Genomic DNA, 26,542 nt, shown 5'->3' on the forward strand with positions numbered 1-26,542 from the left:
CGCTGTGAAGAGCCATCTGCTGCTTGCAACATCCTTCAGCATGACCGGTTTGGCAGTGGGTCAGTAATGGTGTGGGGTGGCATTTCTTTGGAGGGCTGCACAGCCCTCCATGTGCTCACCAGAGGTAGCCTGACTGCCATTGGGTACCGAGATGAGATCCTCAGACCCCTTATGCGACCCTATCCTGGTGCTGTTGGCCCTGGGTTCATCCTAATGCAGGAAAAAGCCAGACGTCATGTGGCTGGAGTGTGTCAGCAGTTCCTGCAAGATGAAGGCATTGAAGCTATGGACTGTCCTGCCCATTCCCCAAACCTGAATCCGATTGAACACATCTGGGACATCATGTCTTGCACCATCCACCAATGTCACGTCTCACCACAGACTGTCCAGGAATTGGCGGATGATTTAGTCCAGGTCTGGGTGGAGATCCCTCAGGAGACCATCCGCCACCTCATCAGGAGCATGCCCAGGTGTTGTACAGTAGGGAGGTCATACAGGCACGTGGAGGCCACACACAATACTGAGCATCTTTTCCTTGTCAAGATAATTTTTCACTTTGATTTTGAGTATCATTCCAAATCCAGACCTCCATGGGATATTCATTTTGATTTACATTAATAATTGTTATGTTTTATTGTTCTGAACACATTCCACTATGCAATGAATAAAAATTTGCAACTGGAATATTTCATTCAGAGATATCTAGGAGGTGGTATTTTAGTGTTCCCTTTATTTTTTTGAGCAGTGTGTATACATGTCAGTAACATACACATATGTACTGTATAAGTATTTGTGATTTCACAAACTCCCCTCTCCCGCTCTCTGACCACAACCTTCTTTCATTCTCTATCAAGAACTGCCATCCCGCTCAGGTCACCCCCACTTTCCACAATTATAGAAACATACAGGCCATTAACACCCTGAAACTTATGAAGAACTTGCAGTCCTCATTGGCCCCAATCTTCTCCATCTCATGTCCTGATTCTGCTCTGAAGCATTACAATGAAACCCTGCAAAGTGCTCTGGATGAAGCTGCTCCTCCTATACATAAAACAACTCAGCACAGACGGCAACAACTGTTGTGGATTCTGTTTTTGGGCTCCCTCTGGTGGTTACTGATGGTACTGGGTGACTTGTGTTCTCTGCAGTCTCTGGTGTCCACCTGTTCTATCAGGATATGGGAGTTTCCTATTTAACCTGGCTTTCTTGTCATTTCCTCGCCGGCGATCAATGTAATCAGTGTGTCTTGTTACCTCTGCTTCCCGCTTCTGTAATCTTCAGGACAAGCTAAGTTTTTGATTTTCCTGTTCCACGTTTTGCTTTATTTTTGTTTTAGTCCAGCTTGCAGTTATTTGATTCCTTGTTGCTGGTTGCTCTAGTGGGCTGATATTACTCCTCATGTTCCATGAGTTGGCACATGAGTTCAGGTAATTTCAGGATGGTTTTTTGTAGGGTTTTTCGCTGACCGCGCAGTTCACTTTTGTATCCTCTGCTATCTAGTTTTAGTGGGCCTCATTTTGCTGAATCTGTTTTCATTACTACGTATGTGCTTTCCTCTCATTTCACCGTCATTACATGTGGGGGGCTGCTATTTCTGTGGGGTGTTTCTCTGGAGGCAAGAGAGGTCTTTGTTTCTTCTAATAGGGGAAGCTAGTCCTTCGGCTGGCGCGAGACGTCTAGAATCATCGTAGGCACGTTCCCCGGCTACTGCTAGTGTTGTGAATTAGGTTCAGGATCGCGGTCAGCTCAGTTTCCATCACCCTAGAGCTTGTTCTGTTTTTTGGGTGCTTGTCCTTTTGTGATCCCCTGCCATTGGGATCATGACAAACAACCGTGGCACACGCTGCAAACACGTTTCCTGCAGCGGTGCTCCAGGTGCGCAGAACGTCTGTGGAGAAAATCTAATCTACCCGAAGATTTCATGCATTATAAGTTCATGCTAAAGACATACAATTCTGCCCTTCACCTCTCCAAACAAACCTATTTCAACACCCTCATCACCTCTCTGTCCAATAACCCTAAACGTCTCTTTGACACGTTCCAGTCCCTACTCAACCCAAGAGAGCAGGCCCCAACCACGGATCTCCGCGCTGACGATCTGGCCAATTACTTTAAAGAAAAAATTGACCACATTCGACAGGAAATCATCTCCCAATCTCTTCACACCATGCACTATCCTCCCTCCCCCACTGCATCTAGTTCACTCTCTGACTTTGAACCAGTTACAGAAGAAGAAGTAAGCAAGCTCCTTGCATCTTCTCGCCCGACCACTTGCACCAGTGACCCCATTCCGTCACATCTCCTCCAGTTCCTTTCCCCGGCTGTCACCTCTCACCTAACAAAAATATTCAACCTTTCCCTCACTTCCGGTATTTTTCCTTCCTCATTTAAGCATGCCATCATACATCCATTACTTAAAAAACCATCCCTCGACCAAAACTGTACCGCTAATTATAGACCTGTCTCTAATCTTCCCTTCATCTCTAAACTCCTCGAACGCCTGGTCCACTCCCATCTTACCCGCTATCTCTCAGATAACTCTCTTCTCGACCCTCTTCAATCTGGCTTCCGCTCTTTACACTCTACTGAAACTGCCCTCACTAAAGTCTCTAATGACCTACTAACAGCTAAATCTAATGGTCACTACTCCATGCTAATTCTCATGGATCTCTCTGCAGTATTCGATACTGTGAATCATCAGCTCCTCCTCACTATGCTCCGCTCCATCGGCCTCAAGGACACCGTTCTCTCTTAGTTCTCCTATCTCTCTGACCGATCCTTCACTGTATGTTTTGCTGGTTCCTCCTCCTCTCACCTTCCCCTTACTGTTGGGGTTCCTCAAGGATCAGTACTAGGCCCCCTCCTCTTCTCTTTGTATACTGCCCCTATTGGACAAACAATCAGTAGATTTGGTTTCCAGTACCATCTCTATGCTGATGACACCCAATTATACACTTCTGCTCCTGATATCTCGCCTGCCTTATTAGAAAACACCAGTGATTGTCTTACCGCTGTCTCTAACATCATGTCCTCCCTCTATCTGAAACTAAACCTGTCAAAAACTGAACTCCTCGTGTTCTCTCCCTCTACTAAGCTATCTTTGCCTGACATTGCCATCTGCGTGTGCGGTTCCACCATTACTCCAAAGCAACATGCCCGCTGCCTTGGGGTCATCCTTGATTCTGACCTTTCATTCACCCCCCACATCCGATCACTGGCTCGCTCTTCTTATCTGCATCTCAAAAACATTTCTAGAATTCGCCCTTTTCTTACTTTCGACTCTGCAAAAACTCTTACTGTTTCACTTATTCATTCTCGTCTGGACTATTGTAACTCTCTACTAATCGGCCTCCCTCTTACCAAACTCTCCCCGCTCCAATCTGTCCTGAATGCTGCTGCCAGGATCATATTCCTCACCAACCGTTACACCGATGCCTCTACCTTGTGCCAGTCATTACACTGGCTACCCATCCACTCCAGAATCCAGTACAAAACTACTACCCTCATCCACAAAGCATTCCATGGCTCAGCACCACCCTACATCTCCTCTCTGGTCTCAGTCTACCACCCTACCCGTGCCCTCCGCTCCGCTAATGACCTCAGGTTAGCATCCTCAATAATCAGAACCTCCCACTCCCGTCTCCAAGACTTTACACGTGCTGCGCCGATTCTTTGGAATGCACTACCTAGGTTAATACGATTAATCCCCAATCCCCACAGTTTTAAGCGTGCCCTAAAAACTCATTTGTTCAGACTGGCCTACCGCCTCAATGCATTAACGTAACGATCCCTGTGTGGCCTATTTAAAAAAAAAAATAAAATAAAAAAATGAATGTTCTCATTCACTTTATGCAATTAATAGCCCTCTGTGTCTGTACTGTTACATACTTAGGCAGTTAACTGGTTCATGCAGCTTTACATGAACATCCGAGCCTTACACTATGGCTGGTCCGAATAACTATAGCATTTGTTACCATCCACCTCTCGTGCCTCCCCTTTTCCTCATAGTTTGTAAGCTTGCGAGCAGGGCCCTCATTCCTCCTGGTATCTGTTTTGAACTGTATTTCTGTTATGCTGTAAGGTCTATTGTCTGTGCAAGTCCCCTCTATAATTTGTAAAGCGCTGCAGAATATGTTGGCGCTATATAAATAAAAATTATTATTATTATTGCACAGAAAGATAGAAGAAAAGTCGGTAAGTTATCTGTAGACTTCTGTAAAATCACTGCAGGAGCCTACAGGATAGAAGAGATGGATTACATGCAGTAAATACAAATAGAATAGGTAGATATATAGATGTCAGTGACAAATACAATTAGTACAGTGTGTGTGCAAATTACAGGACATGTATTTAATTAATAAAAGATTATTTTATGGAAAAAAAGGGCATGGGCTCCCACGCAATTTTCGCAACCAGCAGAGGGAAAGCAAACGACTGGGGGCAGATGTTTATAGGAAAACCAAAAAAATATATGAAAGGGTATACTTTCATATAATTAACCACAAAGAAACGACTCTAAAAAATAATCTTTAATATTGCACAATTAAAAATTCTTGATTAACTAATAAACGTGTAATTACCAACACCAAAAAAACTGAAGACTAGAACTAGGTATAGATATATGTGTACAGGTCTTTATTGAGCCAGGAATCTCTGATAATGGTACACAGTCCTACTATGACCCTATTCGGTTCCTGTTGGGCTGTACCTTCCTGACAGTGGAGGTTGGCACCCTAATTTCGACATGGCGCCCCCACTCCGCGTCGGCTGTCCCTTCTGACACTAAGGACCCTATCAACTACCGAAGCCCAAATCCCAACACCATGCACACAGACACAGACACTTGATCTATCTGATTAATATGTCTCGAATTGACTTCCAAAAGATAGAAGTGATAATACACTTTAGCCACACAATAATAACTAAAAATGGAGCTAAACTTAGCTGTCCACATTTTTAATCATAGACTATTCTTTGGCTTACCCTCCAATTAAATTAAGGTGTATATATAGTCTGCATAGCTATCAAAGGCATGAAGGAGGGACAAATAAACCCCCAGAAAAAAAGATTTTTGAAAAAAGGTTAAGTGCTCTTGTGCTTAAAAGCAATACAAACTCTAATGCCTCAATAGGTTACATAGTCAATTCTCAGAAATCAAGCTACAAATCTATAGCATGCTAAAGAGAAACATAATATGTATATAGTTTTACTAGTCTCTCATGACCACAGCACAGCATATTGCCATAATGCAAGCATCATAGTAAATATTACCATAGACATGAACAATAGCATGCTAAAAGAATCATAGTAAGTTACTTATCTGAATAGCATAAAATGATTTGTCCCAACGTTCTCGTAGCTTGATCCCTGATTTCTACAGACAGGATGTACTATGAGGTCTGGTAGAAGGTCAACAAATAGTATATTAAAGTGACATAAAACCTGAATAATGCAACCACCTTGTATAAGGTGATGATGATGCTACACACAGCATGTAAGCAACAAATACTGCACTAATCTGCACAGAAATATTTGTCTTTCTTCATAAATAAGTAGCACTTTCCTTACATCTCTTTGGGGAGACTTAATAATTACGAAGTGTCGTCTGTGAGCTGGAATCAAAAAATATGCAAACTGGCAAATCAAATTGCATACATGTGATCACCAGATATACATATCTTAATGAGATCATTTTTATTGTTTGCAATAGCAGTAAATGAGTAAATAACTTTCACAACAAGAACAGGATTTGTAATATGTGAGCAACCAAAAGCAAGAATAAAATCAATAAATCAGGTTTTTATTTTTTGTTGGCGCTTTCTGAGAATGACTTTCTGATATATTTATGTTCTAGAATGGAGCATGAGGTTAACACAAGGTTAATTGCAACCTGTAGCGACAGAATATTTGTGGATAGGATGTTAATTACTACTTCTTGTCAGTAAATGAATCTCTAATGGGCTCTAGCACACCTAAGTCATTGGCTACAAGCTACTATTTCTCTACAACGTCCAAGTATAAAGCTCTGTATGCCATATCACTAGCAATGCATTTTCATTACATTTCACTTAGGCTTCACTCATCGAGTCTCATACTTGTTCTATGCTTTTTATATGGATAGAACATGTACCCATAATAGCCTAGGAGGTCCGCAAAAAATCATGGAAAAGGCCATTTTTGATCCAAATCATTGATCAAAATTACTCATACAAGTCTATGGGTCTGTGAAAATCACAGGCAACACACAGATGGCATCCGCAATGGTGAAAAAGACTAATGGTGAAAAATAACACATTGACCAAACACTGATGAAACTCGGATCCAAAACACTGATGAACAATGGTCCGTGTTTTTATATAGGAGAAAAATCACTGATGTAAATGAGGCCTCAGGGACCACCAAAGTTTATGAACTATAAATGCAGAATACATAAAATGTTTGCTTTGGAGAAGTATTAGTAATTCATGTGTCATGAATGGTGCAAGAACATAATTTTCGAGGCAGATTTTCACACTCGCATAGGTTTATGTGACAGAAGGATACACTTAAAACATAAGACGTTTTAAATGATTTTTTATATCACATTTCTTTTTTGTCTTGTGTTATTTCTTGACGTTTTGTTTCATTTCTTGAAACTGATGCACGTGAGTCATACATTTTGCCCATAAACAAAAATGCTCTTTAGTTTTGTTTTTAACCCCTTCCTGATGGGGCTATTTTCTGTTTGTTAGTTTTAGTTTGTTTCTTCCCCTTCTTCCAAGAGCCATATCTTTTTTAATTTTTTTATTTTTCTGTCCATATAACCGTGTGAGGGCTTTGTTTTTTGCAGAAAGAGTTGTATTTTTAAATGACCCCATTCATTTTATCATGTACTGAAAAACAGGAAAAAAATTCCAAATGCTTTGAAATTGTAAAGAAAAGTGCATTATCACAACTGTTTTTTTGTTTTTTTTATTTAGCATGTTCACTATATGGTAAAACTGACCTGGTAATATGATTCTCCAGGTCAGTATGATTATGCAGATGCCAAACATGTATAGTTTTTTTTATTTAAGTGGTGAAAAAAAAGTGAAAATTTGCAAAAAAAATGTTTTGCTTGTGTCACCCTTTTGCGGCAGCCCCCAAAAATTTAATTCTAGAGTTTCATTTTTTTTTCTCATTGCGCCGTTTACCGATCTGATTAATTTATTTTATATTTTGATAGATTGGACTTTTACCGCTTACTAGAAAAAAACCTTTTCTAAAATGTAACTTTTATTAAGTATAAATTAAACTCAACCAGTCTAAATTTGCACTAAGTGAAGGTGCAAAAGAGCTTAGAACATGAAAAGCAAAAATTAATAATATATAAAAGGGCTAAGTAAAGCCTTGGGGCAAAGGAGATAATACAATTTATCCCACTAGCCTACCCGTATTGCCAGTATGGCATTATTCGGGTAATTGCACATTTTTGCTTGAAACATTATACAGCACGCAAAGATTAGCCCACACAGCACTGGTGCCTCAGAAAAAAACCAATCCTACAGAAACCAGGGCAGCTGATGAATAACTATTTCCCTAAAATAATATATCATAATAATGATACTCTATCGTGCTCCAAGCAGAAAGAATGTTATCCTTTCCCAATCTCACTCGATGAGTGCCGATGTGCAGAAATGAGTGATCTGGCCCTAGGTACATCTCTGCGGAGGTTGGCACCCTAAGATTGCGAGAATTGGCGCCCCCCACTAGTACATCGACTCTCCCTCCGCTCCTATTTCACCCTATAAGATGTAGAGTCAGATACAGAGAGCCAGTTGGCCTGTATCCACTGTTTTTATAAACCGTAAATATAGGAGAAATCACATATTAAGAATAAATATAAAAAAGAAAAAATATGTGTAAGAAAAGGAGATAGTTCAGACAGCTACATTCATAAGCCAATCATGACATATAAGGGAAGTGAACATCAATGTGTACAAATAGCCACTGGTATAGAATAGGAATGATAAATTATTAGTCTGCTGATATCTCAGTCCTATAAACGCACCACCAAAATCTCTCTGCTTTCCGGCCGCTGTGCTTGCACAGGGCAGAGAAGCAGAGCGCCGAGGCACAGACAGCGGAAGGTAAGTATGTAGTGTTTGTTTTTTTTTAACTTTTACGCTGGTAACCAGGGTAAACATCGGGTTACTAAGCGCGGCCCTGCGCTTAGTAACCCGATGTTTACCCTGGTTACCGGCATAGTTGGTCGCTGGAGAGCTGTCTGTGTGACAGCTCTCCAGCGACCAAACAGCGACGCTGCAGCGATCCGGATCGTTGTCAGTATCGCTGCAGCGTCGCTTAGTGTGACATACCTTAAGTCCTTAAGCTATACTGTACTTATCTGTCTTCACACAGGCAATTAGATACCATGATGGTCTGAAATCTCAGATAAGGTTGTCAGGAGAGATTGATATGAAACGACATGGCAGCGGAGAATTGTCCATCAGTTGAGGCTGCAGATTGGACTTTTATGAATACAGCGATATCAAATATGTGTATTTTTTTATTATTTTATTTTTATTTTCTTTATGGGACATGAAGCTGCATTGTCTGATCGCTTGTGCTATGTACATAGAAAATCCCAATCTAATATGAACACCAGCCACGGGCTGGCCTTCATAGGCGATTGTAATAACAGGCACGGGTCATAAGGAGACTCACGGCTATCATGACAAACCATCTATGCCCCGCGATCATGCCAATGGGCATGTGGGATGATGCGATCCCCTGCTGGTGCATGTTTGAATGCCGTTATCAGAGATTGACAGCGGGATTTAATAGGTTAACAGCTGGAGGCGAAGCTCACTAGTGGCTGTTAAAGGTACATGATGGCTGATTAATTCACATGTCATATGCCAGGAAAAACATGGGCTCGGTGTGCAAGCCTGCATTAAAGTCAAGCAGCCGATCTATGACGCAGCAGTATGTCATATGTTGGTAAGGGGTCAAGCTTTTTATGACTTTTTAATGCAAAAAGTCACTTTCCACTAAAATGATGCAAAATTTTAGTAAAAATTCAGATAACCTTTAAATTACTCCAGGAAGGGGGTGGTTGGTGGAGGTGTACATTTGCTGGAGTACAAATGCAGAATTTTTTTTTTTTAAGTCACAATTGATAAATCAACTGAAAACATCTGGAAACCCTAAACCTTACCCACAATAACAAATATGAAAAAAAAACTAACACACAGGCAAACACATATAAACTAGAATTTAAAAAAGGCACAAATTCTAGAAAGAGTAGGAGAAAAATGAAAAACATGTGAAAAACACCAAAACTATACAAAAAAGAAAAAATAAGTTATGAATGGGTCCCAAAATGCTAACATGTTACAGAAGGTAGATAAATTAATTTTCATTCTGTCATTGTGACTGCTTGAAGGATTCTTTCGCGTAGTTTCTTACACTTTTCCAAGTGATATCAGAATATAACTAAGATTTGTACCAGCCTGGTAAACAGTGATGAGCTGATGTCACAGTTTCCGTCCTGAATAAAATTATGTAGCTAAATATTTCATTTTTCATAGTCTACTGGAACACAGGAAACAATACAGTTATGCTCTGGGCCTATTTTAATAAAATAAAAATTTCATGGCACTAAGGTTTTCCTTTATGCATTACATATCTAGAATGATACTTAAATATAAAATACTATATATAATATATAAATAACATTATTATTGAGAAAACTCACATATATTTCTTCCATGCCAAATATTCATTGTGTCAACAAGACACAGCTAATAATGCATCCACAGAGATGAAAATTGTATTCAACACTGAAAGTGAAGTTAATTTTAGCCTGAGATCCACTCTTGCTTCCAGCCGTTCTCCATTACTAATGAAGACAAATCTAGGTACACAGATAAACATACATTTTTTTTAGAAGCAAATAAAAGGATACAGTGCCCTTCTCAACAACACAGCTTTGGAATCCTGAGAGCACATCTCTATTAATGACAAAGCTGTCAATGTGACAGTCTCATTTATGTGAAATTGGCACTTTGACCTGTAGAGCACCCTTTCATTACACTCTACTTTTAGCTTCTCTGGAGAAGAAAATTACCACAATGCAATAGTAAAAAGTATTTTAGACGTTCCTTATTTCCTCTGTTTTTATTCAAATGAAATAGATGACTCTGGTGTAGGATTCATTCCGGTTTCAATTTGATTTATTTGAAAGATATTTAAATGCATATAATTGTTAAAGTCACATACCAAAAATGACATTGTCTAAGCAGTAATCAATTTTGCATTAGCTAGACTGGGGTGCAGAGTCTATAGAAAGAGTAGCATAGGTACCGGGGTGACACAGGGTGATATGCTACCTTTAACTGTACTGATGTGCACAGTGCGCTGATACAGTTAAGCTCCATGGTAGAGCAGAGAGACACCATTCTGGCCTGGTGACGGGACTCTGACTTCCTGTACATGTGCTGACGCCTTGGCCACGACATCATCCTGCCATGGCCGAGAGCAGTAATGCAGAATTATCAACGCATTGGTCCGATAGACTCATTGGTATCCTAGACTAGGTGGGTACATGAAGTTTTTTATTTTATTGTAAACTTTTGGTGTGACTGTGGGGGCATCATACAATGGTAAGGGGGGGGGGGGGGGGGGCGGGGTTAGTGGACAGCCATTTTCTGGTCTCTCCAGAGATGCTTGATTGGGTTTAGGTCAGGGCTCTGGCTGGGCCATTCAAAAATGGTCACAGAGTTGTTCTGAAGCCACTCCTTTGTTATTTTAGCTGTGTGCTTAGGGTCATTGTCTTGTTGGAAGGTGAACCTTTGGCCAAGACTGAGGTCCAGAGCACTCCGGAAGAGGTTTTCATCCAGGACATTTCTGTACTTGGTTGCATTCATGTTTCCTTCAATGACAATCAGTCATCCTGTCCCTGCAGCGGAAAATATCTCTATAGCATGATGCTGCCACCACCGTGTTTCACTGTTGGATTGTATTGGGCAGGTGATGAGCAGTGCCTGGTTTTCTCCACACATACCACTTAGAATTATCACCAAAAAGGTCTATCTTTGTCTGATCAGACCAGAGAATCTTATTTCTCATAGTCTGGGAGTCCCTTATGAGTTTTTTTTAGCAAACTCTATGCGAGCTTTCATATGTCTTGCACTGAGGAGAGGCTTTCGTTGGGCCACTCTGCCATAAAGGCCTGACTGGTGGAGGGCTGCAGTGATAGTTGAATTTGTGGATTTTTCTCACATCTCCCTACTGCATCTCTGGAGCTCAACCACAGTGATCTTGGGGTTCTTCTTTACCTCTCTCACCAAGGCTCTTCTCCCACGATTGCTCAGCTTGGCTGGACCGGCAGGTCTAGGAAGACTTCTGGTGGTCACAAACTTCTTCCATTTAAGGATTATGGAGGCCACTGTGCTCTTAGGAACCTTGAATTCTGCAGAAATTCTGTTGTAACCTTGCCCAGATCTGTGCCTTGCCAAAATTCTGTCTCTGAGCTCCTTCGCCAGTTCTTTTGACCTCGTGATTTTAATTTGGTCTGACATGCACCATTCGCCGTGAGGTCTTGTATAGACAGGTGTGTGCCTTTTTTTGAGAAAAAACCCAAATAATGGATATGTAGATAAAAATTAACTTTTATTATAGCTAATTAAAAGACGAAAGACAAGCAACAAACATTGTGCACATGTAACCGTGCTTACTGAGTCCACTCTGCAATAAAGTTCTCTAGACTTCGTACCTGCCTGCCAGCGGAGGTTGGCACCCTAAACAGATATATTGATGGCACCCCTGCTCCTCGATAGCTGACCCTAAGTGTCCTGAACATCCTTGTTCTGGTAAGTCAAGCATTCTGCAGGCTCTCCAAGTGCACGAGACAGGGACAACAGGGTGCTTAAACAAAAGTAGGATATAAACAAACAGGTAGCAGAGAGATATGCAGAGCCGAGTGAACTGATCAACACCAATAGATTGAAATATGAATAAAAGATAATACTTTTGTAAACACCTCACTAAGCTGTTCCCTGCTAAATCAAATCCTATCTTTGGAATGCCCACTCCTTCCGCAACAAGCTCCACGTGATCCACAATCTCTTTACTTCCCGCAACCTTTCCTTCCTGGTCCTCAATGAGACCTGGCTGATGCCCAATGACACGTCCTCCCCTGCTGCACTGAGTTACGGTGGCCTCCAATTTACCCACACTCCTCGCTCTGGCAACAGATAAGGTGGAGGAGTGGGTTTCCTTCTTTCTAAAAACTGTTCCTTCAACCCTATCCAACCTTCACACTTCCTTATCCTCCCTTCTTTCGAGGTTCACTCTGTCCGTATCTACTCTCCCTCTAATCTCCAAATGGCTATCATATACCAACCATCGGGCTCAGCCACTGCCTTCATTGACCAATTCCCCACCTGGCTTCTTCACTTTCTCTCTGCTGACATCCCAACCATCATCATAGGTGACTTTAATATCCCTACTAACACCGGCCAGCCAGCAGCCTCCAAACTCCTGTCCCTTACATCATCCTTTGTACTTACTCAGTGGTCCTTCACAGCCACCCACACAGACGGACATACACTAGACCTCTTCTTCACCCGCCTCTGTTCCCTATCTAATCTCACACCCTCTCCCTTCCCCCTATTTGACCACCATCTACTCACCTTCTCATCCTTGTTCTCCTCACCCGCCCACCATGTCCAGTTACTAGCACATCCTCGCAGAAAACTTGCACACCTAGACATTCACAGACTTCTTACTGTCCTCCATATCTTAACTCCATGACATGGACAGCGCTACCGCAGGCTCGGGGGTTAAATGTTTTTTGAATTTTTCAGAAGTATTCTGATGGATCTTTTGGATCTTGGTCATGGTAGGTCTTAAAACGTTCTACTATTTTTCTATTGCTCGGACTTATTTTATACAATGAACCCTCTCCAAAAGGCTAACTCTTTGAAAAGATCAGCCCATATGGAGGCCCGATGCAATACAGGATGTCTGCTTTGAGAAGAAGAATGTAGTATGCTAGCATGAATTAGATTTTAGTACTTTTATCCATATAGCACAGTATATCGCATGAGGAATGTAATTACTATATGATGTATTATGCATAATTATGGAATTCAGACAAAAAAGCTTTTAAGTGTCAGATTTCATGAATTGAAAGCTTAAAAACTTTGAAGTATAATTATCTACTCTATATCCATGTATGATGCAAGACACCAATAGAAATCTAAAGATTCTTTATATTCACTTTGCATTCATTCAGCGTGTGATTTTAGAGAGGCATGCTGGCTTCATTAACAATCAGAGGAAAAAAGCTTTCTGTCAATATTCATTATTATATAAATACAGCAGACATTTAATTTCTGGAAGTGAGACAAGATCTTGTGCAGTTGAAGACATTTTTTCCGTAAATAAGTCTAATTTATAAAGCAATAAAATATTTCACAAATCATGGACTGAAAGCTTTTCTTCATCCTGTCACTAAAAAGTGTCTATCCATGTCTCAAGTATAGTCACTCTATTTGATGTCCTTCATTTGCCTCCCATTTCCTCCTCCAATGAGACCAATGCCCTGATCCTCCTGCATCAAAGATCAGTGGAAAGTGTGAACCATGCCTCCATGGCGCACGTAGAGAAGGTGTGGTTCAGACTAACCACTGCACTTTGTAAGCCACTACATGGACATATTGGATGCGGGAGCACTGGAATGATAGTCTCAGTGGAAGGGACAGCAGGAGACAACAGATCATACTGTATAGGGTGCCAGGGTGGAGGAAGCATTAGTTAAGTGCATCTACAAATCATTTTTCTTATCACTAGTATAATACCGGTTTTGTGTCACATTTTATGTAATATACTGATTACAATATTGACATTAAAATTACTGGAAATTACTCCATAGAAGGTAAGCACACACATAACCATTCCAAATCCTATAAAAGCAGAATTTTGTCAAGTGCATGTGCATTAATTACCTCTAAAAGTATTTCTTTCAAGACTTCTGTCTGTCTTTTAGAAGAACCTTCCTTGCAGTAGGGATGCTACAGCTTCATGCACTGTATATTTGTATGCACAGACCATTTCTCAGTTCTTCAACTTAGCAATCATTGAAGTGAATGTGATTTGAGATTCAGTACTCAAGATCGGCCACTGCAAAGGGTACAAAGCTGTGTTGTCTTGGCTTCATATTCATTTTTCATTCTGGCAGTCATAGGACCTGTAAACAGCTAATTGGTGGGGGTGCTAGGTATCATACCTCCAACTAAGGATAGAATATTAATATCTAACACCTAGAAACTCTTTAGGTTACCTTCATATAAGTTACACCTACGTGTCTAAATTAGATACTTAAAAGATAAAAAATATATGTCTAATAAATATAAATATGCAGTACTGGTCCAAAAGTGATACACCGGTGTGGAAAAAATTCTGCAATGTAAGAATGCTTTAAAAAACAAATAGTTTCTTATTATCAATTTAACAAATTGCAAAGCGAGTGAGCAAAATAGATATCTTCTAGATATACTTGCAGTTCTATAAGACAGTTTCGTGTCACAGAACATACACATGGCAAGACTACGCACAGCAACAAGGCACTACATCAACGTCTTTCCAAGGCAAAGATTTCAAAGCAGCATATGTAGTTTCATGATGGGTTACCTTGAGAAACATAGACGCAGTCGTTGGCCAAAGAAACTTGTGCAGCAGATTAGTGATGGGCCGGTTCGGCCCAACAATAAAAAGAAGTTCGGTCCAGGTCCCAGTGCAGCAAACACTGTCTCTGATCGGCAGTAAAATCATTACCGCCAGTAAGAGAGGTGCAGTTCCAACTCTGTCAAATGACAGTGTAAACCCGCAGCTGTGAACAGAGGTAAAAAGTTTCCCTCCAGTCACTGGTGTGGGCTGATGGGACTACTACTCTATTCAGCCTACACCTGTGGCTGATGAGTATGCATCAGCCAGAAACTGTGTTCAAAATAAATAGTTTAAAAAAAAGGTGTGGGTTCCTCTGTATTTTTAATAACCAACCAGGCAAAGCTGACAGCTGCGGCTGCAACCCTAGGCCATTAGCATTAGCAAGGCTGGTTATCAAGATTTGAGGGGTCCCCACGCTGTTTTTTTATTATTTAAATAATTTTAACCCCTTTCCGACATTGGGCGCAATAGTAAGCCGATGTCAGATTCCCTCCCTTTGATGTGGGCTGCGGCGGTTAGTCCAAATCTTTCCCATCACATGTCAGCTGTTTTGAACAGCTGACATGTGCCTGGAATAGCCGTGGGTGGAATTCATTTAACCCGTTAAATGCCACTGTCAAACACTGACAGCGGCATTTAACATGGCCTTACGGCAATCACGTGGCGGAAATCCCCCGGTCACAGATGGGTTGGCATGACAACCATAGGTCTCCTGAAGACCTCTATGGTGGTCACTGTCGGTGGTCGGTGCTCATAGCAAGTGAGGTATTCTGCTACATACAGGAGATCTGTGTGTATCTAAGCCGATTGGGTTATGGCAACTTCTAATCTTCCATGGAGAGTATTGAAGCATGCCAAAAATAAAAAAAGAAATGTTTATAAAAATATAAAAAAATAAAATATAAAAGTTCAAATCACACCCCTTTCAAAATAATAAAATCAAACATACACATATTTGGTATCGCTACATTCAGAATTGCCCGATCTTGCAATAAAAACAAGGATTAACCTGACCGCTAAGCAACTTAGTGAGAAAAAAAAGTCAAAACGACATAATTATGGATGATAAAAAGATCTTATCTGCACCAAATGGTATCATTAAAACAACAGCTTGGCACACAAAAAACTAAGCCCTCACCCAACCCGAGATCACGAAAAATGGAGATGCTACAGGAATCGGAAAATGGTGCAATTTATTTTTTTTTTTTTATAACAAAGTTTGGATTTTTTTTCACCGTTTAGATAAAAAAAGAACCTAGACATGATTGGTATATATGAACTCGTAATGACCTAGAAAATTATAATGCCAGTCAGTTTTAGCATTTAGTGAACATAGTAAAAAAAAGCAAGACAGAAAACAACTGTGGGATTGCACTTTTTTGCAATTTCACCGCAGATGGAATTTTTTCCCGTTCTCCTGTGCAAGATATGTTAAAACCAGTGTCGTCCAAAAGTACAACTCGTCCTGCAAAAAACAAGCCCTCACATGGCCATGTTGACAGAAAAATAAAAATGTTACGGCTCTGGGAAGAAGGGGAGCAAGAAATGAAAACTCAAAGCCGAAAATACCTCTGGTTTTGAAGGGGATAAAAAATGACATGGGGTGCCCCTCATTTTTGACAACCAGAAAGTCTAAAGTTGACAGCGGGGGCTGGTATTTTCCGGCTGGTAAGGGGCAATGGATATTGCCCTCCCTAAAAAAAGTAGCCCACAGCTGCCCCAGAAAAGGTGCACTATTAGATGACAGGCTGCATAGTTGCATGATGCTACCATACAGCGTGCCATCCAGCAGAGACCACTACTCAGTATCTCCTTGTGAACTCCTATGACCTGACTGACGTCACCGCACCATGAGTGTGAGAAAGTTCAGAAAGTTCTTACGCTTGCGGTGCCATCAGGAAGGTCCTGGGAGTTCACAGCCAATGAACTTGGTTCAACTTCCTGAAGTCAGCGTGAGAGCTATAGGAAAAGTTGCAATGGGGCTCGCACAGTGAGATAAAGTCTCACGGTACAGCGCTGATCTCACAAAGGTCACCACAGTTCAGGGACTCGTCTGGAAACACAGCCTCAGTGCCTGCGGTAACCTTGATGAAATCACAGCCAGTCACTGAGGTAGCAGCTCAATCCTCAGTGGTTTTCAGCCAGGACAGTCACATTTTGGCACCATCCAGGTTGAAAACGGTTTTTCTCCCAGACATGAATTATGCCATGGGACAGAACGATGTACAGGTGTGGCATATGGTTGTTTTTTTATATTTATTTTATTATAGGAGACTAGGGCTTCAGTGGAATCAGTGATGACTTAGGTATGGTTCAAATTAGATTCATTAAAGGAGTCTGTGTCATTCTTTCAATTAAAGGACTTTGTGTGTGTTTATTTACAATATACTGTAACTATAGGATTAGTAATGGATAGGCGTCTTATAGATGCCTCTCTATTACTAAGCAATGGGCATGATGTCACTGGACAATGCAAAGGTGACATCAACCCCAAAAATATGAACCCCACTTGCCATATACATACTGCTGCAAGCCTTTTGGGGTATGTCTCTACCAGTTTTTCACATCTAGAGGCTAAACTTTTTGGCAATTCATCCTTGCAAACTAACTCCAGCTCATTGAGATTGGATGGAGGGCATCTGTGAAGGGCAAACTTTAAGCCTTGCCACAGATTCTCAGTTGGATTTAGGTCTGGACTTTGTGCCATTCAAACACGTGAATACCACTTGATTTAAAACATTCCATTGTAGCTCTGACAATATGTTTAGGGTCATTGTCCAGCTGGAAGACTAATTAAATCTGCATTCTCAAGTCTTTTCCAGCCTCTAAAAGGTTTTCTTCCTGGATTGCCCAGTATATTGCTCTATCCATTTTCCCATTAACTGACCAGCTTTCCTGTCCCTGTTGATGCTCATAGCATGATGCTGTCATCACCATGTGCAGGTCTATGATCTTGCTGCACCCTGCGAGTGCATTTGTCATTTGACAAGGTTTTGGTGAGTCTGCTCTTCATGTTGTGTTTTTTTAAGCTTTTCTATGTTAGCCATTTTTGATATTAGAGTAGGACTTGCAAGTTGATGAGGACCCTTGACGTTGGGTTGCAAGCTTATCCATTTTGGCCAAAATTGTAACTAATACCTCATCTAATGTATTATATACATTATTTCATTTTTCTTTTTTTTGCACTTTTTATCATCTTTTTGCAGGGTGCAGCAGGGCCCCTTTATGTTGTTCCTTGTGTGCTGCATGTATATATATAGTGCTGGACGGCCCGCCTGCTAATACTATGGGCGTGATCAATAGGTTGTCCAGACACTGTGCATCACATTTATCTGTGTGAATAGTGTCTTATGCAAGCCTTACCTGTGTGCATTTTTGCTACTAGGCAGCCAACCCCTCTAATGTTTGGGCGAGTGGGTGGTTGCTCTCATCAGTAGCTTGCACCTGTGCTGCTTTAGCATTTATTATCGGGGGCCTGCTGCACCCTGCAAGTGCATTTGTCATTTGACAAGGTTTTGGTGAGTCTGCTCTTCATGTTGTGTTTTTTTTTGAGTTTTTCCATGTTAGCTGTCTATGATCTTGTCCCTAACATCCTTAATGTTAAAATTTACCTATCCTTAAAATGATAGACTGTTCATGTCTTTGTCAGTGGGCAAACTTACAAAATCAGCAAGGGATCAAATACTTATTTCCCTCACTGTATAATTGAGATTAAATTACGCACAGGTGGACTCTTGCTAAGTTTTGCTGGTATATCACATAAAATCCCAACAAAATACTTTTAAGCTTGTGGGTGTAAAGTGAAAAATTGTGGAAAAGTTCACGGGATAGAAATACCTTTTCAAAGCAATGTATGTACAGTAGTGTTGAGCATTCCGATACCGCAAGTATCGGGTATCGGCCGATATTTGCGGTATCAGAATTCCGATACCGAGATCCGATATTTTTGTGATATCGGGTATCGGTATCGAATCAATAGGGATGTGGAAAATAAAGAATTAAAATAAAAAATATTGATATGCTCACCTCTCCGGCGGCCCCTGGACTTCACGCTGCTATCCGGGAGGCTTTTTTGTTTAAAAAGCGCGCCTTTCGGACCGGTGAATGACGTCCCGGCTTCTGATTGGTCGCGTGCCGCCCATGTGACCGGCACGCGACCAATCAGAGGCCGCGACGTCATTCGCAGGTCCTCAATTCCTAGAATTAGCAGTTTTGTGAATGAGAATGACGTCGCGGCTTCTGATTGGCCGCGTGCCGCCCATGTGACCGGCACGCGGCCAATCAGAAGCCGGGACATCATTCTCATTCACAAAACTGCTAATTCTAGGAATTGAGGACCTGCGAATGACGTCGCGGCCTCTGATTGGTCGCGTGCCGGTCACATGGGCGGCACGCGACCAATCAGAACCCGGGACGTCATTCCCAGGTCCTAAAGGCGCGCATTTTAAACAAAGAAGCCTCCCGGTTAGCAGCGTGAAGTCCAGGGGCCGCCGGAGAGGTGAGCATATCAATATTTTTTATTTTAATTCTTTATTTTACACATCCCTATGGATCCCAGGGCCTGAAGGAGAGTTTCCTCTCCTTCAGACCCTGGGAACCATGAGAATACCTTCCGATACTTGATGTCCCATTGACTTGTATTGGTATCGGATATCGGTATCGGCGATACCCGATATTTTTCGGGTATCGGCCGATACTATCCGATACCGATACTTTCAAGTATCGGACGGTATCGCTCAACACTAATGTACAGTGCATATAAATCAATAAAAAAAATATATACACAACAAACTCGTACACATATACACTCACATATATATGTACTGCATAAGTATTTTCTATAGATATATGTTGTGAATTCTGTGGCTGAGTTCACTTCTGTGGTCACAAGTGGTATTGCAGTCTCTGGGCTTCCTCCCTCAGGTGTTTTGGTGAGCTCGTTGGCTGCCTTGCTATTTAGCTCCACCTGAGTCTGTCTTCCTTGCTCCTTGTCAATGTTCCAGTGTTGGATCTGAGCTACTGCATCTTTCCTTGGGCCTGCTGCTCTGCTAGATAAGTTCTTCTAGTTTGTTTTCTGTTTTTTCTGTCCAGCTTGCTATAAACTTTTGCTGGAAGCTCTGAGAAGCAAAGGGGTGCACCGCCGTGCTGTTAGTTCGGCACGGTGGGTCTTTTTGCCCCTTTGCGTGGTTTTCGTTTTAGGGTTTTTTGTAGACTGCATAGTTCTCTTTGCTATCCTCGCTCTGTCTAGAATATCGGGCCTCACTTTGCTGAATCTATTTCATTCCTACGTTTGTCTTTTCATCTTGCTAACAGTCATTATATGTGGGGCATGGCTCCTGCACATCAGGAAGTTATTCGCTTTCTGGTACTGCATAATTTGCATGATGTGGTCGTGTTGGGGTTGCCATGGCTACAAACCCATAATCCAGTATTGGATTGGAACTCTATGTCGGTAACCAGCTGGGGTTGTCAGGGAGTACATGGTGATGTTCCATTTTTGTCTATTTCGTCATCCATTCCTTCTGACATCCCAGAGTTCTTGTCGGACTTTCAGGATGTATTTGAAGAGTCCAAGTCTGATGCCCTACCTCCGCATAGGAATTGTGATTGTGCTATCGATTTGATTCCTGGTAGTAAATTCCCTAAGGGTCGTTTATTTAATTTGTCCGTACCTGAACACACCGCTATGCGCAGTTATGTGAAGGAGTCCCTGGAGAAGGGACATATTCGCCCATCGTCGTCACCATTGGGAGCAGGGTTCTTTTTTGTAGCCAAGAAGGATGGTTCGCTAAGACCGTGTATTGATTACCGCCTTCTTAATAAGATCACTGTTAAGTTTCAGTATCCCTTGCCATTGATTTCTGACTTGTTTGCTCGGATTAAGGGGGCTAGTTGGTTTACTAAGATTGATCTTCGTGGTGCGTATAATCTGGTGAGAATCAGGCAGGGAGATGAATGGAAAACGGCATTTAATACGCCCGAGGGTCATTTTGAGTATCTGGTGATGCCGTTCGGACTTGCCAATGCTCCATCTGTTTTTCAGTCTTTTATGCATGACATTTTCCGTGAGTATCTGGATAAATTCTTGATTGTTTACTTGGATGACATTTTGATCTTCTCAGATGATTGGGAGTCTCATGTGAAGCAAGTCAGAATGGTTTTCCAGGTACTGCGTGCTAATTCCTTGTTCGTGAAGGGATCAAAGTGTCTCTTCGGTGTGCAGAAAGTTTCATTTTTGGGGTTCATCTTTTCCCCTTCTACTATCGAGATGGATCCGGTTAAGGTTCAGGCCATCCAGGATTGGACTCAGCCGACATCTCTAAAAAGTCTGCAGAAATTCCTGGGCTTTGCTAATTTTTATCGTCGCTTCATCTGTAATTTTTCTAGCATTGCCAGACCATTGACCGATTTGACCAAGAAGGGTGCTGATTTGGTTAATTGGTCTTCTGCTGCCGTGGAAGCTTTTCAGGAGTTGAAGCGTCGTTTTTGCTGTGCCCCTGTGTTGTGTCAACCTGATGTTTCTCTTCCGTTCCAGGTCGAGGTTGATGCTTCTGAGATTGGTGCAGGGGCGGTTTTGTCACAGAGAGGTTCTGGTTGCTCAGTGTTCAAACCATGTGCTTTCTTTTCCAGGAAATTTTCTGCTGCTGAGCGTAATTATGATGTGGGCAACCGAGAGTTGCTGGCCATGAAGTGGGCATTCGAGGAGTGGCGTCATTGGCTTGAGGGTGCTAAGCATCGCGTGGTGGTATTGACTGATCATAAGAACCTTACTTATCTTGAGTCTGCCAAGCGCTTGAATCCTTGGTCGTTATTTTTTGCTCGTTTTGATTTTGTGATTTCATACCTTCCGGGCTCTAAAAATGTGAAGGCGGATGCTCTGTCTAGGAGTTTTGTGCCCGACTCTCCGGGGTTATCTGAGCCGGCGAGTATCCTCAAGGAAGGAGTCATTGTGTCTGCCATCTCCCCTGATTTGCGTAGAGTGTTGCAGAAATTTCAGGCTAATAAACCTGATCGTTGTCCGGCCGAGAAACTGTTCGTCCCTGATAGGTGGACTAGTAAAGTTATCTCTGAACTTCATTGTTCGGTGCTGGCCGGTCATCCAGGAATCTTTGGTACCAGGGAGTTGGTTGCTAGATCCTTCTGGTGGCCATCTCTGTCACGGGATGTGCGTGCTTTTGTGCAGTCCTGTGGAATTTGTGCTAGGGCTAAGCCCTGCTGTTCACGTGCCAGTGGGTTGCTTTTGCCCTTGCCGGTCCCGAAGAGGCCTTGGACACATATTTCGATGGATTTCATTTCTGACCTTCCCGTTTCTCAAAAAATGTCGGTCATTTGGGTGGTCTGTGATCGCTTTTCTAAAATGGTCCTCACTTTGCTGAATCTATTTCATTCCTACGTTTGTCTTTTCATCTTGCTAACAGTCATTATATGTGGGGGGCTGCCTATTCCTTTGGGGTATTTCTCTGAGGTAAGTCAGGCTTGTATTTCTATCTTCAGGCTAGTCAGCTCCTCAGGCAGTGCCGAGTTGCATAGGTAGTGATAGGCGCAATCCACTGCTGCTTATAGTTGTGTGAGGATAGATTAGGTACTGCAGTCTACAGAGATTCCACGTCTCAGAGCTCGTCCTATTGTTTTTGGTTATTGCCAGATCTCTGTATGTGCGCTGATTACTGCACACTGTGTTGCCTGATTGCCGGCCATAACAGATATATCATAAAAAAATGAGAGCTGAGCTCTAAAAAAAGATTTTCATGACCAGGATCAGACATCCATGTTAGTACTGTGTGGCAGGCAGGTACTTTGAACTTCCTTAGGCTACTTTCACACTAGCGTCGGGCGTTGGTACGGGTCCGTCGCTAAGCATCGGCGCGATGTACTGATGCATGTTGTGAAAATTTGGCACGACGTGGGCAGTGGATGCAGTTTTTCAACGCATCCGCTGCCCATTCTAAAGTGCCGGGGAGGAGGGGGCAGAGTTCCGGCCGCGCATGTGCGGTAGGAAATGGCGGATCTGACGTACAAAAAACCGTTACATTGAATGTTTTTTCGTGCCGACGGTCCGCCAAAACACGACGCATCCAGTGCCATCTGTCACAATCCGTCGCTAATACAAGTCTTTGGGAAAAAAATTTTTGTGATCCTGCATTCTCAAAAAACGATGGATTGTGACGGAAGCTGAAAAACGCAAGTGTGAAAGTAGCCTTAGGTGGCAGAATGATGCCAGTATCCTGGCTATCTCTTTTATTTACAAGACAACAGGGGCCTTGTAAATGCCAGTGGCGCCCAGAATTCCAGCACTCGATTTATTCTGGTTTATTTTAAAAATAGATTTACTCTGGTTATACTAGTATTCTTTCTAGCCTTGAGCAATAAAGCCGTTCAGTTATCACTGTATTTAAAGACTACTACTGGGACCAGTAAAATGTCGCCAATACTTGTCATATCTGTCACCAATACTTGTCATATTTGTTAGAAGCAGAAGACATCGGAACAGACGTATTTACATTGAAATCTTTATGAACTGTAACAAAAATCCCAATTGACAGGCACATACAAAAACATTGGCGTAGATTATGTCAAGTGGATTTATCCATTTGTGCAAATTAAGTGCGCCAGCATAGCATTACGTCCCTTGTTCCATTCTGTGAGTACTTTGCAGTATCTCCCTATGGTATTTTGGTGAGGCAAGCTTTGTCTAGATTTAGAAAGGACAAGGCTACTATTTTGCATGTTTCCATTCATTAGGAATGACTCAGCCTCTCCTCAGGGTGACACTGTAGAGCTTCAGTGTCTCTCCTGAACTCCAATTATCAGAAAATGAAAACAGCGTCGGGGATATTCTTTTAGAAAAATCTGCTTGTTTTTGGACCAATGCCGCAAGCTGCCACCTAAGTTCAATGAATCGTGTAAACACAGTAGAATGTGTAATATCATGGAATCTGGGCTCAGTGCTAAACAATTATGCTGCTCAGCATCGCTGTGTTTGCTTTATTCTCGATCCCCTTTATTGCTGTCACCCTCAGGAAACACTTCAATCAATAGGATTTTGAGGAGTATGGCATCAGTCTAACAGCGTCACAATTATGTCTCTATTGTAGAAAGCAACTCTTCGAAAATAATGTATGAATGGCACCTGACGTTTCCACTGGTACCATGCTGTGCATTTAAAAATACAGCACTTCACAGCACAGAATCACTTACAAAAAATTGAAATGCAAAGAACACGACTTGTTAGTATTACATGTTATCTTGCTGTGATTCACTGATTCTGATAGCATTACAGTTTCAGCAAAAATTGGTAATAATTCATTGGATAATGAAAACATAAAAGGTTTTATAATATATACTTTGCATTAATTCTTTAGAGTTTACACAATCTTTTGCTTCTGTTTATTGTCATTCAATAGTCACCTTGATTTTTTTTTATTTTGTTCCAGTAGATAACAATCTGGAATTGTGATGGCACACAGGTGCCTGCTCCATTAGTAGCCAGAGCTCTGACACAGATGTGTCCATCCTTAAAGGGGTAGTTCGAAACTAATAATGATTTTCATCCAAAATGTCTCTCTATTTATGTTATTAATATAACACTTTTACTACTATGGTTTAATTAAGAGTCCCTACCCTTCGCACTCTAATCTAACTGCTTTTTTTTAACCTATTTCCGTTTTGAGACTCCCAGTGCATGCTAGGATACAGGACATCAGCACAGGGAGGAGACTGCAGTCGCTGCCACGGCCTCTGTCCCCACCCTTAAAAGAAGAGTCATATATATCAGGGGTAAGCTAGTCCCTGTCATACTGAGCATGCGTCGGTTGTGAATTCTGACATATGCTTATTACTGTGCAATATTCTTCTCGGTGCACAGTGACAGTGCACTCCCTCGACGAGTCGGCAAAAGAGTGCACTGTCAATGCGCATTGTAAGGAGATAACTCGGCAACCAGAGATCAGCCCCACCCCTGAAACAGACATCACTTTTGGGCTATTGTAACACGGTGGAGCTGTGACTGGCTGGATCACTCTAGTGTTTGTCAGCAGTAACCTCCATACTGTAAGAGCTATACTAACAAGATGGCGTAGACATCCATAGAAGTCGGCAACCGGTAGGTATTTTATATATCATTATTGATGTCTACTATTCATAGGTAAATTGAAAAAAATTTAAATCCAGAATGGTAATTTAAGGAAGAACACATTTATATCTGCACTATTAGGCTCTGTACACATCTGCATCTGCAGCGCTGTTAATAAATGTATTCAAAATTGTAACTGTCTTTATAATCCATTCAGTGACTGATGATAACTCACTGGTAAATAGGAATTATTTCATAAACATAATCAACATTTAGCAATCTCAATACTGTCATTAATACGCACCGCGTCTTTACAGAAGTCTAACATTAATGATAATTAACAAGTGCCATACTTACGTTTTCACATAAGGATCAGAGTAACCATTTGCATCCATTGCTGCTAAATGTGCACATCTTATAATTCCTACCAGAAGCCCTGACTTTTGGGAGCTGTATTTTAAGGATATAAGGATTCGCCCACGTTCCTCCAAAGATTTATCTTCCGTTTTATCTATCTGTGGGTGGAAACACAAAATGTTAATGACAGTAGGAATGAGTTCATGCACAGTTGCCACAATACAGAACACAGCATCCAGGGAGAGATTCCTTGTATCTACCAAGATTACTAAAGGTCCTGACATGTATTTAGCTGGCGGCTGATTTGTGCAGTTTCACATTATTACTGTTATGCTTTTGTTTGAGGTTTTGAACAAAATAATAATTAGTGTCGATTACCGTAAGTTAGAGGAAAATTGCATCAACAGAAATTACTTTAATTGATTCAGACCATTGTATCTAATGCACACAGAGCAATAAAAACAGGAACCTCGCAACAAAATTATGGCAAAATGCCACATAATAAATTAGCGGTACTGCAAAATAACAAAAGTAATACAAAACATAAAAATTATATCTCTATTGGCTGACTGTAAAAAAAATAAAATTGCAATCTTTTTGAGCACAAAGGCCCCTATCATTATCATAGTCAAGTTGTACAGATTACTGGGAAAACAGAACAACGTTTATAGGAGAGATCGTGCATCATTTCAAGATTAAAAACAGCCGAAGCAATAAATAAAGACTTCTGTAACACATGGTGGGGCAAGAGATGAACACTTCTAGGGAATTGCTACTTTTCCAATAAGTGTATTTTCATTTAAAGCAATATTTGTTATACATAATTCAATGGAAACTAAAAATATAACAAAAATATCTAACATATGAAATATGTTTTTTCCCATAAAGGTACTCCATATTTAATTTCTAGTTTTGTGTTTTGGTCCTTCTCACTACTGGTAGCATGAGGCTGCACTTACACAAGATGTACAGGTAGTCCAGCTACCCAAGGCTGGCATACATATGTGTCGCTGTAAGAAGGTTTGCTATGTCTCTCAGCAGTCCCAAGAACATGGGGCAACTAATAGAATATGGGCCATTACATGAAGAAAGCTAGCCATCAACCGAGGAGGAAGACAAGTATGTGCTCCTTTTGTCTGAAGAAAGTCAAGGCGGTCAGAGCACAACAAACTGACTTCCAGTGAGCTACTGATGTCCATGTTTCTGGCCAAACTGTCAGAAACTATCTTCAGCATTGAGAACACCAGTAATGTCTGGTCCACCATGAACAACCTTGTTTTCTTCACAGATGAGAGCAGGTTTGCACTTTGCACATGTGGGAGACATTAAATTGTCTGGAGACCCCTTGTTAAATATTATGTTGCCTGAAACATCCATTCATCATGACTGGTTTGGTGGTGGGTAAGTAATGGTCCAGAG

The 26,542-nt window shown here is 41.4% G+C and overlaps 1 protein-coding gene across 2 annotated transcripts in view; it reads right to left on the minus strand.

Annotated features, from left to right (window-relative positions):
• Window positions 1-26,542, minus strand: part of DOC2B (double C2 domain beta) — a 1,593,495-nt gene that overhangs the window by 188,366 nt on the left and 1,378,587 nt on the right. For both annotated transcript variants that reach the window (XM_069757350.1, XM_069757348.1), the window contains one exon: window positions 25,124-25,281. In XM_069757350.1, coding sequence (XP_069613451.1) covers window positions 25,124-25,281 — 158 coding nt within the window. The remainder of the gene's footprint in view (window positions 1-25,123; window positions 25,282-26,542) is intronic.

This window comes from Ranitomeya imitator, chromosome 3 (assembly GCF_032444005.1).
Source record: "Ranitomeya imitator isolate aRanImi1 chromosome 3, aRanImi1.pri, whole genome shotgun sequence".
NCBI classification, from domain to species: domain Eukaryota; kingdom Metazoa; phylum Chordata; class Amphibia; order Anura; family Dendrobatidae; genus Ranitomeya; species Ranitomeya imitator.